This window comes from Myiozetetes cayanensis, unplaced genomic scaffold (assembly GCF_022539395.1).
Source record: "Myiozetetes cayanensis isolate MyiCay16 unplaced genomic scaffold, myiCay2020 scf23, whole genome shotgun sequence".
NCBI classification, from domain to species: Eukaryota; Metazoa; Chordata; class Aves; order Passeriformes; family Tyrannidae; genus Myiozetetes; species Myiozetetes cayanensis.
The window spans coordinates 1,862,474-1,878,657 of record NW_026087445.1 but is presented as its reverse complement, the minus strand read 5'-3'; the positions used below and the strand labels follow the sequence as shown (position 1 = coordinate 1,878,657).

The 16,184-nt window shown below is 48.0% G+C and overlaps 1 protein-coding gene across 13 annotated transcripts in view; it reads right to left on the bottom strand.

Annotated features, from left to right (window-relative positions):
* The window catches only part of CACNA1B (calcium voltage-gated channel subunit alpha1 B), a 283,230-nt gene that overhangs the window by 98,082 nt on the left and 168,964 nt on the right, over window positions 1-16,184 (bottom strand). For all 13 annotated transcript variants that reach the window (XM_050319737.1, XM_050319741.1, XM_050319736.1 and 10 more), the window contains 3 exons: window positions 14,764-14,881; window positions 8,308-8,375; window positions 2,579-2,685 (listed from right to left, as the gene is read on the bottom strand). In XM_050319737.1, the coding sequence (XP_050175694.1) occupies window positions 2,579-2,685; window positions 8,308-8,375; window positions 14,764-14,881 (293 nt within the window). The remainder of the gene's footprint in view (window positions 1-2,578; window positions 2,686-8,307; window positions 8,376-14,763; window positions 14,882-16,184) is intronic.

Sequence of the window (16,184 nt, the reverse complement as noted above, 5' to 3'; positions counted from 1 at the left end):
ATTGATTTTTCTTTTTTTTTTTTTTCAGAACATCCATCCATGCTATACATGCCTGCCGTGGAAATTAATTGTCACATGAATTCTGGAAATTAAACTGTAGAACTAAAAAATGATTCCTCGTGAGAAAATAAAAATACGAACTGATTGGGTGGAACCACCTTGGCAGGAGGCCTTTGGGAGCTCAATCCCATTTTTTCCAGCCCTTGTTCACCACCCATTTAGTTCTACAGGTGGCTTGTTTCTCATTTCTTTGTGCCCAGGCTCTGCTTTTGTGGTGATATTTCCAGACACCGAAAATCCCATTTTCAAGCACTTTTTCACTCTTGGCACGTCCAGCTCTGGATCTGATCCACCAAGACTTGCCGTGGACACGGAATCTGCTCCATCTGCAGGATCTCTGTGCAGTTTAAGAGCATAGAAAGTGAAGTGATGAGGTAATTTGTGTCACTGCTGGACAGAGATACCCAAGGGAAAGGTGCTTCAAACCTGAAAGCTGCCACTGCTGAGCCCCTTTGGAGTGCACAGTGGGTGAATTTATGTATAAAATAAATTGCTTTGACATGGATTCATTAAATATCTTATGGATCAAGAGCCAGCAATCCATCCATGCACTTCTTTCTGTCTCACAAAACTTCTCCCTTGCCTTTTCCTCTACGTCATCATCCATTTGGGCATCGCCCTATTGCCCTTAATGCCATTTTTTTTTGGTCCAAATTAAAGCCCTGTGAGGTTTGAGACAGGCCCTGGGAACATCTCCCTGGTCCTACAGCAGAGCCCAGGAGGAATCCCAGGATGGTTGTTGGATGGTGGCCCCACCCAGGGGGGTGGAAATGTTTGACGTTCCAGCTGTGCTCCTTGAGTGTTCCCACAAATGTGGGATCTGGGAAGATTCAATTGGAAGCAAAATGAGCAGAAATCCACATTTTTGCCTTCACTTGGAATTGCTGTCCCAAAGCTGGCCCTGTGGTACTGAAAACCAGGTGAAAAAATCCTGGAATCAAGTGATTTTAAGCAATTTAAAAACGTGGTGTGAGTGAGACCTTCACTCCATTAAAGTGGGTTGTTTTTTTCTGCTGAATTCTAAGAAATCTTCACCTTCACTATGCTTTGGATTAAAGAAGAACGAAATATTCACCATCATCTCACATTTTAAAATAACAAGGATAACAAGAGCAAGATCTAAAATAACAAGTACCAAGAAATTAATCAAAGAACAAGAGCAACTGTCCTCATTTGGCTTCTCTTCAAGACTGGACAGGAAACCATTACAAGGAAAGGATTATATTTAAAACCAACAAACAGACACAGCATGAAGAGGAGCTGATTAAAGCAGAAACGGCAAAAATAAAATGGCAAGAAGAATAAAATAGCCAAATTAATAATCTTCTTTCCCTTCACATGTAACAAGCTGGCTCCATTTGGCCCATTGTCTTTGATGAAGTGGATTAAACTCCCAAAAACGAGGGTCTCAAGAGCTATGCACTGAAAGAATGAGGAGGGATCCGGCTGCATTCCAGAGATTTTGCAATAAAATTGAACAGGAAATTTCTATTTTAACTCCTGAGCTTCCTCAGCCCTTGGAGGTCTCCCCTGTAAAAAAGGGATCTGGAAAACATCAGCAGCTCTCAGTAAAAAGTAAAAGTAAAACATTTTGGGGCCGGTTGTCCTGATGTTAAAATTCCAGAAGAGTTCAATGAACTTTTTAAGAAGAACCTATTTTGTCAGTAAATCCTTGCAAGGTATCATAGAATAGAATCCCAGGATGGTTTGGGTTGGGAGGGAACTTAAATCTCATCCAGTGCCACCCCCTGCCATGGGCAGGGACACCTTCCACTAGCCCAGGGTGCTCCAAGCCCCGTCCAACCTGGCCTTGGACATTTCCAGGTTGGCACATCTCAAACACAGGCAGAACTGACCTCACCAACACCTGGATTCCACCTACAGATCATGTCTTCAGTTAGAGCAGGATCTATGGAAAGCAATGTTTTCCAGGGATTCTGGTATCCCAGAACTTGGGCAGATGCTTCATCTGTAAAATGCAAATTGTTGTTTCTGTCTGCAGAGCAGTGACTGTTCACACACACGATTTTATTCACCTCAGAAACTCTTTCAAACAGCAAAGGAAGAGCATTCCAGCATATTTTTCAGGCTGATATTTAAGAGGAGGCTTTTACATTTAAATTCTCAGAGATTGTTAAAGAAGAGTTAATGCATTCCATGCTCATATTCCTCTGGTCATTAAAAATCCAAAGTGACATGTTAGCACTTCACCTGGTGAAATCTATCCTAGGACAGCTTAAAAAAAGAGAGATCCTTCTGAAATAGAGTTATTTAGAGCAATACAAAAGATGAGGCATTACCAAAAAAAAAACCACCAAATGAAAGAAATCCTTAATTAAATTCATAGTTAAGTGATCAGCACTGAATATTCAGTCAACCTAAAGCCCTGCCAGGAACAGAGATGGTCTGGAAGGGCTCACAGAGTACCATGGGATGCTGCAGTTGAACAGACACACAGTGACACTGAGAAACAGAACCCACGTGGCTCGAGGTCCCCAAAAAACCAAGGAATGCTTACGCTGCTATGGAAATGTTGGCTGCAGACATGGGGCTCACTTCGGCCACTTCCTTGGCCTTCTGCAGGGCCAGCTTCTGGTTGGTGGCTTCCTCCATCTCCTCCTCATCCTGGGGGTGGGGGGGAAATCAAGAGAAATCAGAGCACACAACCACAGCAACCCCCAGAGCTCGTGTGTGACGGTCACTGCTGTGCTGGGAGAGCACTGGGAGCTCATCAGCACAGGGCAGGGTTTCACCTCTTCCTGCAAGGAGCCCCAGGTAGGGTCTTGGTGCAAGCTGAGAGGAGGAATTTGAGGTTTGGCCGATTTTTACCAGGAGCAGGTGTCCCTCCCAAAGCTTTGGTGCCTCTCTGGGGTCTCCTCTCACCCCTGAGCACTGGGTAAGGAGACTGGGGAGAGCCCTGACCACGAGTGGGACATTTCTGGGGTGCACTGAGCCCCAGTTATCTCAGATCTGTGTGTGTAAAACCACCCTGAAAGGGATGTCCTGCTGAAATGCATGAGAGAGGCTCCTACACCCTCCCTGACTTCTTGCCAGTGTGGCTTTTCTGAGGGAATAAATCCAATAAAACCCAAATGGATTTGACTGGTCCTGCTCCCAGCAGTTTCCCCCCAGATATTTCCACTCATCTCAGATGAATCACTGAGGACTCAGAGGGTGAAAACAAAAAAGGAACAATATTAAATATGGTCTGTAGACTCAGGCATAGAGCAAAAAGAGGGTTATGTCCATTATTTCTGCACACCATGAGGATTTTAAAGCTCTGTTGGCACAGCAAGTGCCTGCAGAGTGTAATTGGGATTTATTTCCTCCTGCCCAGTGTAACAACACGAGAAGCACCACTCAGATTCAAACCACAGGATCTTAAACAATGAGATGAGGGAAAAAAACCCCAAAAACAACAAAGTGCCTTGTTCATCTTCAGTGATCCTGCAGGGGAAACATCCCTGAGACTTTCCAGCCAGCCAAATTAATAGTAAAATCATGTCAGGGTGAGCACAGGAGCTCTGATGGCAACATCAGCATCACACACACCCAGGGAATAACCACATGTCACAGGCTCTTCTGTCAAACTTTATGAAAGGCCACAGGTCTCTCTTTCTCTCTCTGCCCTTCAACAGCAATGCTGTGGGGAGCTAATCTTCAAATAACAAGAGCAGGCAGCAAGACATCCAGCTTTGAAACAGGAAATCAGAGGTTTATCCCCCCTGAATTCCATCAGCATAAACAGCTCCTTGCTCCAACTTTGGTGTTGTTTAAACTGAGCTCATTTGGAAACCGGTTCCTCCTTTAGAAGTAAAACAGAAAAGATGGAAAATTAAGGGGGAAAAATTTTACCATATAAGTTTTTACTTTTGTTTTGGTTTTTTTTTTCCCCTTTTTCAAATGTTAGCAAATATAACCAGGCAGTTCTTACTGTAGTGAGTGGAGGACGTGAGCCAGGCCATCAAAAAATGACCTGCTGAGCAATTACACAAAGTCAATATTTCTCAGCTGCCAAATTGCAGTAAATTTATCAGTGGTTTGGAGGCTTGTTGGAGATCCAGAGGGTTTCATGGTTTAACCCTGGCCAGCAGCTGCTCACTCACACCCACCCTGGGGGCACAGGGGAGGAAGCCAGAGGAGTGTAAGTAATGAAATTCAGGGGTTGACATCAAGACAGTTTAATAGGGAAAGTAAAAGCCGTGAAGACAAGCAAAGAAAGGCATTAAATCCCATTTCTCATCACAGGCAGCCCTGTGATCACATCCCTCAGCCCTGCCCAGGACATCAGGGCTCCAGCACATGCAACAGCGACTGGGAAAGACAAACTCCATCACTCCAAATATCCCTCCTGTCCTCCTTCTCCCCCAGCTTTGCATGCTGAGCGTGAAGCCACATGTTCTGGAACATTCCATGGGTCAGTTGGGATCAGTTTTGTCCTCCCCCAAATCCTTGTGCACCCCCAAACTCCTCCCCTGGGTTCTGTAAATGCTGCTCAGCACCAATAAAACATCCCTGGGTCAGGCACTGTTCCCAGCCCAAATCCAAATCCCAGCCATCAGCTACTGGGAAAAAAATGAACTCTGCCCCATCCTAACCCATCACAAACCTGCAGGATATAAGATTTGTTAATGAATAAAGCCCCAATTAAAAGGCTTTTGAGGATTTCCTTTCACCCCCAGGTATGTTCAAGTTGTTTCCTCTCTCGAGGAATCTCCGACAGCCTCAAAATCAAAGGCTCTTGATTTGTCTTTCTCTGCACCAAAAGCAGCAGGTGCAGTTTTTAAAATGGCTTTAAAAATGTGTAGCTTCTGCTCTGTCCCCCCTGGTGCCTCAGTAATTGTGCTGGATGCCACATCTTGAAGGAACAGCAAAAAATTCAGCCATCCCTAACTCAGAATGAGCCCACTCTTCAGCAGATATTTAATAATATTATTTTATTATAATAATATTTGTAATATTTTAAATAGTAATATTTATTTAGCAGGGTATTTAATAATATTTCTGTAGCTCCTCCCATAGAGAAATTGCAGCTCACTCAAAAAATTAATTAATTTTTTGCCTGATCCTTGACCTGAGAGGTCTCACTGGAGCTCTGATGGCAACATCCATCCATCCATCCATCCATGCCACCTCCACCACCAGCCCAGCCTGGTCACCCTCATCACACAGAAAGTGCATAGAAAGGCCCTCCCTGTAAGGACATCCCTCTTTTATGATTCCTTTCTGTTTCCTAGAGCCCTAAATCTTAATTAAAATCAGTTTATCACATGGTAAACCCCATTTTTTGAGCTAATCATAATGATATAGATCATTAACACTGACTGGTCTTTAATAAATTCTCCAATTAAAGCCCTCACCACTGGGGGGGGGGAGGAGGAGGGGGATTCAGGGATGTTCAACTCTTGGTTTGGCTGCTTCAGGCTGTTATTTCTGGGAATTTCTCAACCCTTTCATACCTTTTAATGTCTAATTCACACATCCCTCCTACCCCCCATTCCATGATTTTATCCTGGTTTCTCAGGGATCACTGAGATTAAAAAAAACACCCACTTTGTGCTTTAAAGATATTTAGGAAAATAAAGGGTCAGTTGAGGTGGCTTTACACTCAAGTTTAATGAGGATGAAGGATCTGCTTTATCTCAGTCCATGAATTTATCTCAACCCATGAGTACAGGTGACAAAATTCCTGGATTGAGATAAAGCCCATCAGGGCCAAGGTGGGATGCTCAGGGGAGAGAAGATTTTAAAAGCAAATTCGGGGGGCAATTGTAGATTCCACCTGAGCGAGTGAACAGGGAGGAAAACCTGCCAATATTTGGGAAAAAACCAGAGGGTCAGAGAACCCAGAGGGATTTAGAAGAGTTCCCAGAACTCACTAGAAATCAGGTTGGCAGAGTTTGAGTCAGTGGGAAGGGAAGGGCAGCACAGGAAGAGGAGATGAGAGAGCTGGGGAGGGAGAGGCAGAGGCTGCAGAGCAGCTTCTTTATAGATTGAAAACAAAGGTGATTCTTTTCCATCCCCTCGTTTCTGTGAGTCATTCCTGAGCACTGGTGAGTTTTGTAACACGCACTGGATGACCAAGATAAGTTAAATATAGTTCAGTTCTGAGAACTCCTCTACAGGTCACAAGGCCCAGGTAAGAAAGGGCCAAAATGCCATGCTAAATAAATCCAAATTATCATCCAAAAGTGGTTGAAATGTTTCTGTCCTGAGGCTGCAAAGCTTTGTGTCTTCCCCAAACAGAGGCAGTTGCCAACTGCTCCTGCTTTTCCCACATTATGTGCAGCACTGTATTTACAGCATAAATGTCAAGAAATCAGATCAACAGACTCCCAAGTAACTCAGTTGTATCTCTGGGCCATTTTTGGTTTTGCATGATCACATTTACTTAGCAGGAAATCCCTCATTCTCCAGGTATGTGCATAACTGAATTACTTTTATCTTTTTCCTCTTCTTTTACAAGCTCTGGTGATTTTTTTTTCTTCTTTTTTTTTTTTTTGGATCATAAATAAAATTAAGAAAAAAAAAAAGGAGAGAGTTTCTCAAGAAGCTTTATGCTTTAGCCATGCTGCTGAATCCATCAATATTTAATTATACTTTATAAACATCAACAAAGTCAGGTTTCTAAGTGTCCCTGTCAGCTGCTGAAATATTCACAAGAAAGCACTTAAAGGATTAAGAAAGAAGCAGGGATGAGCTTCGTTATCCAAGAATTGTGCTGGGCCTGATCCTCTCTCTTAGCACATGCAAGGGATTCCCATAAATCTGGCAGGATTTGTGCCTCCAAGCTGGAGATTTCTGGGAGTGTTAGAAAGAATAGAAATAGCTGAGCTGCTGAAAGGGAAAAAATTCCCAGAAAAAAAAGATAAAACAAAGAGCCATCAGATGCAGCCCTGAGCTGACTGGGAGAGAGGAGGGATGAGGAGCATGGCCTGAGACACAGGAATATTTATCTGACACCTGAGAGTACAGTCTGGGCTGGATATTGGATGTCAGGAAACACTCCAGGCAAAACTGGGAGCTGGAGCCACTCCTGCAGCTCCACAGAGGGAAAGACAAGCTGGGAAAGACAAGCTCAGCCTCAACAGGGAGGTGGATTTTGACTTGGGGGGTGGGAAACTCCCAGAAATCTGTGTGTCCCCAAGCTGTGGAGGTGCAGGTGTATCCATAGAACCACTGAGGTTGGAAAACACTCCAGGATCATCAGGTTAAGCCAGCACTGCCAGGACCACCACTAATCCATGTCCAGAGAAGGGCAACGAGGCTGGGGAAGGGTCTGGAGCACAAGTGCTGGGAGGAGCAGCTGAGGGAGCTGGGGGGGCTCAGCCTGGACAGAAGGAGGCTCAGGGGGGACCTTCTCACTCTCTGCAACCCCCTGACAGGAGGGGGAGCCGGGGTGGGGGTCGGGCTCTGTGAGAAAAAACTGGAAATCTGCAAAACATGGAAAAAAATCCCCTCATGCTGCTCATAAACACATGTGAGTGTGGTACAATGAGAAACCCAAAGTACATAATAATACAAATATCAAGGGCAGCACACTTGAAATCCTTCTTGTGCAATACTGAGGCTGTCAGTTTTTCCCCATGGGGAATGCTCCAATATAAATCTTCTCCACAGGGATACTCCAATATAAATCTAAATATATATATATGTATATATATACACACACAAAATCCTGCATACACTAAAGCTACATTGGTGTCATTGCCATCTCTTGCCAGGACCTGTGCTCAGGTTGGTGCCTCAGGTTTCTCTTCCCCTGGTGAGGGGCAGGAAGGTTTAACACCTTCACTGGCTGTTCCAAACACCCTCTGCAAGCTCCAGGGGGCTGACTGGAAAATTTTAGTTCCTTAATCCACCCCAAACCTCAGCGAGGGAAGAAACAACAAGTGCGAGACGGCAAAGGCAGCAACACAACACCTGCCTTGGCTCATTCAAACCTGGGAATTGCTTCTCCTCTGCTCTTGAAAACAGCAAAAGTGCCTGAGCACCTCCCCACAGCAGTGAGATGAGCAATGCCCACTGCCCACTCTATGCTAAAACAAAGGAAAGGGCAGAAAATATTCACTGCAATGAACCTGGAACGAAACAAAACCCCAAGGAGAATAAAACTCTGGGTCCTGCTCTGCTGGGAACACTGGTAAACAGGGGTATGGCAGGAGCAGGCTCAGGGAGCCTGGCAGGGTGTAATTTTGGGTCATCAGCTGCCCTTTGAGTTGGAAGAAAGAGGAATCTGGCACGTACCTTGGTCAGCTCCTGGGCATTGGCCAGGTTGTCCACAGCGATGGCCAAGAAGACGTTCAGGAGGGTGTCTTTTTGGGGGGGGCAGATAAGGAAAAACTCCTCACCCAGCAGGTACAGCAAAATGTTCCCCTCTGCTGCCACCACCCTGCTTTCCCCACTTATGGATTATGTATTATGGATTGACCCCCTGCATTCCTCAGCCACCCCCTCTGCCTGGAGCTCTGCAGCCCAGGAGGGGCTGGATGTCCATTCATCTCCTCCCCAGCACCTGTCCCTGGTGGGGACACACACAGGGGCTGAGCAGGGGGGCTTTACAACCCCTAGGGACACCACAGCTCCCAGTTTTCCCCTCTGGACCCTCCCCCTCCTCTACTCCTGCCCACACACCCCTTCATTCCCCCACACACATCTTGTTTGAAAGGACAACCAGTGGAGCTGCATGAAATGGGTCATTTTAAAGCCAATATTTGCAGAATAAATACCCAGAGCTACACAAAGGTGTTGGGTGGCAGAGAAAATGAAGCTCAGTCGCTGCTGGATTACAGTGCTGGGGAAAAAAACCACCCTGGCTTGTCCTGCTGAAGTCCACAGGACAATGGGAGCATCCTGGCCATCCTCCACCCCCAGTGCTGCAGCCCCAGCTCCAGGAGAGCCTGGGAGCAGGACACCCATTCCCAGGTAATGAGCTCTGCTGGGAAACAGGCTCTTAGTGCAGCCCAAATTGCAGCAAGCCCAGCTAAACAAGGGCAGTGCCCACGCCTGGCTGGTCCCTCTGCACAGCCCTGCATTAGATCACTGAGACATAACATGGGCCTCTGATTATTTATTCATGTTGTATTTTCATTTTTCCCACCTAAGGATTTCAGCCACGGGTTGTTTTATTGTATTCATTCCAGCTCTGTGTCTGCAGAACAGCCCCAAAACAACCGTAAATCAGGAAACTTTGCCTGGGAGAGGAGGGCAAGCAAAGCAGAACCAAGTTGAAATGACTCTCCCAAGGAGAAAAGGCATTTTGCTCTTACACATACCTGGTGACAGGAGAGTCACTCACTCCAGAGCTGTGGAAAGTTGTGTTTGCTCCTCATTTCCTAATAGGAATGGACATGAGAATGGAGTTGATCTCAGGAGTATGAACCCTCTGGAGATCCAAAAGGCTTTAGCAGCCAAGTGCTGCCTCTGTTTGCACTGCAAGGTCCTCATCAGAGCCACACGTGGTGCTGGGACCAGCTGCAGGTCCCACGTGGAAGGATTCCAGGAAACTAATCCAGGTGTTTGCAGGGGACTCCAGGACAGCTGGAGAAGGACTTTGGACAAGGCTGTGCCCAGAACCCCTCATGTCCCAGCAGGCCCCACCTTGGCTCGGGCACTGTTGGCTGCAGAGCTCTGGTCCCACATGGCCATGGCACCAGGAGACTTCCCAGGGCAGCCAGGGACCAAAGCTGGCCCAAACAGTGAACTCAAAGCCTCTTTGCTTCCCCTCTCAAGAGCTTTTACCGAACCTAATTCAGCCAAGACTTCAGACCCAGGCATTCCCATCTCTAATTCCCACTGGGATGAGTGTCTCCAGAGCCTGATGTCCATCAAACCTGGAGCCTGTGCCAGTGGGAAACAGGAGTTGTATTAATCTCTTAGGATGCATCTGCATCCTCCCTGACTGCCAAACCCCCCAGGGGAGGGGATGCAGAGCCCTGGGGTTTCTCCAGCCAGGAACCACATCATCCATTGGTTTTTCTCCACCTCATGTAATATGGGATGGAGGTTTTTACCAGCTGGAGACAAATCCTCTGGGACAGACAGAGGTTTGAAACATGAAGCCCATCAACTGCTCCTTCCCTCATTCCAGGAGGGCAGGGAGTGGTGTGGGTGGGAGCACCTCGATCCCAGAGAGCCCAGGAAAAGAAGATGCTGGAATTATCGCCCCCTCCCACACTCACTCAACATTTCACTTGCAAAGATATTAAATCCCCCCGTTTCCTTTGAGCTGAGGGCTGGTTTGCAGGTGGAGGGACAGAGGTAGCAGACAGGGGGGCTGAGGCACCACTGGGGTGCTGGTCTGTGCTGGGTGTTTGGGTTTCTTTCTCTGGGGTGCTTCCAACGTGCTGGAAACACTTCCAAACCTCCTACTCCGGGAATAAATGTCTCAGCAATAAAACTGTCTTCCTACCCCTGCCTCCCACACACACATGCTCAGAGTGTCTCGTGTAGCAGAAGCAGCCACTGGAAATATAATTAATATTTTTTTTGTTTTGTTTTATCAGATCAGGCTGGTTTGATCCGTTTCCAAGCAGACATAGTCTGGCAGACTTGGGTGTTTCTGCCCCCAGAAAAAGGTCCTTCAGTCCTTTCTGAAGAGCTGTGGGATTCCCAAATATCACCCAAACTCCAGGCTCTGACTCAGAGCCTGGGCCAGGATAGATCTCCTGCCCAGCAGCTGAAGGGCAGCACCTCCAGGCAGTTCCTGCTTTTCTTCTCAGGCTCCTCTGCAGTTTTTTTTCCTGGTTTTTTGTTTGGTTTTGTTTTTTTTTTCCCTCAACAGATGCCTCCATTTATCAATTAATAAATAATAAATAATGGCCAGTCTTCGCGAGCGAAGATCCAGGGAAGGTCTTTCCACCTTCCAGCCTGCGCATTGGATTTTTTTTTTTTTAGGTGAGACACAGTGTGCGCGGAACTGAGCCCACCCTTTAATCCTAAGGTTCATCTGCCGGGGCCAAGCGAGCTTGGACGGTGGCAGCGAGGTCCTTAGGACGTAGGTGGGTTGCCTTTAAGGGCTAACGAGCCCCACCTGCCCGGGAGTGGCCCTGACCGGGAATCGAACCCGGGTCTCCGCGGTGATAGCGCGGCGCCTTTACCCCCTAGACCACCAGGGGCTCCCTCTATCAATTAACTGGACAGCAATGAATACAGGCATGGTGTCATTTCCTAGCAAATGGGCCAAATCCTGCTGCTACTCCAATGACACCACTTCCATTAAACCCTTTGTGGTTCCACACAGACTCTCTGCAACTGGAAACATAAAGTGAGCCACTTCTGACTCAGAAAAACAAACTTTCAGGATCTTTTCCTTGCGATGATCCCTTGAAAAAGTGAATTGGATACGAAGGAAGAATCAAGGTGCAGTGAGAAGCAGCACAAATCAGCTCCAACCCACCTTTCTTCATCAGGGAAAAGAACAATCCTGATGCCCTGAACAGCTCTGGGAGGAGAAAAGAGTCCCTCGTGGTTGAAAGGAGCAGGTTTTGCAAGATGACCCCAAATCACCAGTTCCAGTTCTCTAATGAGATTTGATCCATTCTGCCCAAACTCTTTAAAAGTGGCAAAGTTCACAAAGTGAAAATAAATCCCCTCCCAGCAGAGAAACCAAAGTGCCTTTAGGCTGATCAGCCTCCAGAAGGGCTTTGGCTGATTTCAGTAGTGATACAAGAAAATAAGAACCAGTAAAAGTCCTGCTTAAGAAATTCAGTCTCAGCACAGTTGTGTGGGGAGGGATGGAAAAGCCACACTTGACACATTGCATAAAAAAAAGGTACATTTTTAAAGCTTTTTGGAGGGAGTTCTGCAAGGCAGAGTGGACAGATCTTTATGAAGCCCCAATTTAGAACAATGAAGTCACACTAATCTAATCTAATAATTAATTTAAAGTGAATTAATCATCTTTGAGGATCCTTCCAGCTCAGGATATCATATAATTCTGTGTTTCTAGTCTAGGATTTAGCTGATCAACAACTCAGACTGCTCTTTGTAGTGTGTTCTCATGGGCTGTGGGGTCTCCTTGGGGAGTGACCCCAAGGTTGGGACACATTCTCACTCACCTGTCCTTAACTCTGCAGCATCACTGCATTAATGATTGGTTTACCCCCTGCAGCAATGCAGGGCTGTTCTTTCCTGGCAAACTAAACTTTATTTTCAGATGTTCCTGGTTGTGTTTTGACAGTTGATGATAACTTGAGTCGCTGGTAAGTCCCAGAGTTCAGCCTCCCCTCGGGGATAAATGAGTGCCTGCTGCTTGCTCTCAGCATCGCAGACGAAGCTGCTGAACAGCAGGGTTAGACCTGACCTTCCCCAAATGCTGCTTGAAATATCAGCACAGGCTTTAGTGGAATCACTGTTGGAAAACACACACTGGAGAGGTTTAACCCCTCAGCCTTCACCACACACCCCACTCCCAGTTCTTCCCTCCTGCCCGTGGTGCTCCCAGGCCAACAGGTCTGTGTGGGGCAGAAAGGCTCTTACAAACTCTCTGGGGAAGCTGCTGATATTCCCAGACTAAGTTTCTACAAGGGCCAGGTCTCTAATTCTCCAACAGGGATTTAAATCTCCACAGAAATTAATAGGTTTGTCTTAGGTTTATAGCTCTGATCACTTGAAGTCTCACAGAATCCCAGAACGGTTTGGGTTGGAAGGGACCTTAAAGATCATCTCATTCCACCCCCTGCCATGGGCAAAGACACCTCCCACCAGACCAGGCTTCTCCAAGCTGGCCTTGGACACTTCCAGGGGTGGGGCAGTGACAGCTTCTCTTTAGAGACGCTGGAAAACCTCAGAAGTTGGTAGAAGGAGCCTTCCAAGAAATTACAGAAGCACATGGAAATTACCAGCACATGGCTGAGGGCAAAGAGGAGGGGAGAGGCACTGGAGGTGTCTCAGGAAAACAGCCAGGAAAGCAACTTCCTGGATCACCTCAGAGGGGAAAGCCAGGATGAGCTCTGAGGAGAACGTGGATAAGGTTTCACCTCCCCACTGTCACAGCATCAAAGGCAAATACCAAGCTCATGGCAGTGGCAGCAGGTGAGCCAGGTCCTTATTCCCACCCTTGAACACCTCCTGCTCTTTCCCTTTTAATGAAAACTAAAGGAGAAGGGAGAAGCCCCCTCTGAATTAAAGGTGAGGAAGGGAATTAATACCCCGTGCCTCGAAACTGCTGGATCGTAGCTGCTCTGAGGGGAAAAGGCTCTCTCTCAGCTGTGCTGTCAAGCCTGATTACGGCTTAATCTCATTTTCAAATGCCAAGCCCGGAGGATTTAGAGCTCTCCCTCCCTCCCAGCTCTCCATTGACCCAGTTTTCCAAAGGCTGTGTTTCTGGAAGGGGCTGGGAGGTGGATGTCTGAGCGTGGCTGCCCAGCCAGCCGGGCACCGCGGCTCCGACAGCGCTGGATAATGGGATAAATCCCGCAGGGACGGGCTGGGGTGACAAGCACAGCTCTGTCTGTCTGCTCTGCTCTTCCCCACCGCTGTTCCTCATGCTAATGGGGGGGATCTCAGGCAGAGGAAAGGGCTGGAGACATCTCTTGTCACCTCAGCCTCGGGCTGAAGCAGCCCCTGTTTGTGACAGCTCAGTGTCTTTAGCCAAGCATTGCCCCCCACGACCCCTCCCTCTCTCCCAGGTACCCAGCCAGCCCAAAGAACACCAGGAAAAGATGAACTCTGGGATTGCAACCAGCAAGAAGGTTCTCCCTGCTGGGAAAGCCCCCAGAGAGCTCCCAAGCAGAGCAGCAAGGCTCAGTTATTACAGAACAAACAAACCAGCTGGCCTGCTTTGTCTCTGCAACAGTTTCTAAAGTTCCATTTTTGAGGCTGCTCTGCTTGACTCCAACTTGTGGCTGCAGGCAGCAAACATCCCACCAAGGATCCTGTACCTGCTTAATAGGAGCAATTCCACAGAGCAATTCCATCAGCAGGGACAGAGCCACCACAGCCCCTCTGTTCTGGCTTCTCCTCGTCACACCCAGATGGGACACCAGGGAATTGCCTCATTGCTGTATAAAATACAGCCTCCCTTCCCAAATCCCATCTCCTGGTCTTGCCTCCTTAGTCCTGTCAGGACATATCAGACATCAAAGTGCTGCTTGTTCCCCACAGACACCCTGGGATATTCTGGGGGGAGGCACAAGCCCCCAGTTTCTTCTTACCCTCAAGAGATTTTCACCTCTAAGCAGAAAAAACCCAGACACTTCATGTGCCAAGTCCTGGAACACGACCGAATGCTCCCAGAGCCTGAAAGCCAAGATCTAGAATTAAATTTTAAGCACTAAGTGGAGACAGGATAACTTCCAGCATTTGAAACAGCACAGCTGGTTAAGCTGCCCTGTAGACAAAAGGCATCAAGAGAATGGAGCCTCATCTACCCACCAAACCAATTTCAACTCTTCCCTCCCTTGACCAACCACAAACCATCTGTGAAGATGTTCAAGGTACAGAGGTCCTGCTCTGACCCGACTTCAGTTATTTTTCACACGGCATAAATTAACTCACAACAGGACATCCTCAAGGTAAAACATAACAATCAAAACGAAATTTCATGAAATTAAATCGACGCCAACCTGGACAACTTCACCTACAACGTCTTAACCAAGGTGCTGGAAGGAGAAAAGCAATAATTTGGTTTTAAAAAGTGTAAAAGTGTGAGAATTTAAACAAAAACGAAGCAGCCCAGGAAGGGCACGTGTGGAAGGATACAGTTCCCAAAGAGCGTCAGGACGATGAAGTAGATGGAGGAGAACATCCCCGAGCGGACCCCGCCCTGCGACTCTATCCCGTGGTACATCACGGCATTCCAGTCCTCCCCTGTCAGGATCTGCAGGGATTGGAGAGAGAAGAAGAGGGGGTGACTCAAAGGAAGGACAGAGAGGTCAGGGGGAGCCAGGCAGTGTGATGCCATCCAGGAATGCTCCCTGAGGGAAATGGATAAACACATGGAGGGGCATCAGGCCCAGCATCGCCGGCCAGGTGAAGGAGGGGATTGTCCCGCTCTGCTCTGGGCTGGGGCAGCCTCACCTCGAGTGCTGGGGGCAGTTGGGGCACCACAGCACAAAAAACATCTAAAGCTGTTAAGAGTGCCCAAAAGAGGGGCACAAAGATGGTGAAGGATCTGGAGGGGCCATACAAGGAGTGGCTGAGGGCACTTGGTGTGTTCAGCTGGAGAGGAGGAGAATGAGGGGAGAGCTCACCGGGGTCTGCAGCTCCTCATGAGGGGCAGCTCCGATCTCTGCTCTGTGTGAGCAGTGACAGGACCCAGGGAATGGCTGGAGCTGTGTCAGGGCAGGCTCAGGTTGGATCTCAGGGAAAGGTTCTTCCCCCAGAGGGTGGTTGGCACTGAACAGGCTCCCCAGGGCAGTGGGCACAGCCCCAAGGCTGCCAGAGCTCCAGGAGGGTTTGGACAACGCTCTGAGGGACAGGGTGGGATTGTTGGGGTGTCTGTACAGGGCCAGGAGCTGGACTGGATGATCCTGCCCCTCTGGGTTCCATGCCTGCTGCCCAGCTCTGCCCAAGGCAGAGGCAGCAAAAGCCACATTCCCACACATCACTCCCAGTAAAATTTCTCCTCCCTCCCCATTTTTAAGTCATGCAGAGACACCAGGTTTCAACAGCTCCATTCCTGGCACTTCCCACAATCCTAAGAAAACCCTGAGCTCTAATGCCCTGAGTGGGAGCTCTGTCAGCTCCAGCTCCTCTCATCCCCTTCCTACAGGAAGGGTTTGGTTTGTTCAGCTCCCCCACCCCACACACGCATTGTTCCCACCGTGTGACAGGAGCAGCTTTGTCACCCCTTCCACCCCTCCCCTGCTCCTGCAGGGCTGCAGAGAGCTCTGCTCAGCTGGCACAAGGATGGACACCACTCCACTTGCACACTGCAGGTTCTTCTCCAGTTTTCCCCAAGTTTGACCCAAATGGCCACAAAGCACAAGAAAAAAAACCTCCTAAGCAGATGCACCAACCACTGCATGAGAGAGGACAGATGAGGGAAGGTTGGAGGGGTCTCTGCTCCTCCTGTGTCCTTGTGCAGGGGCAGGAGGAGCCACAGCCCAGCCCTGCAGAGCTGAACACTGACCTGGGGCTAATTAGCAAACACATGAATAACAGGAAAACTAATCAGAATA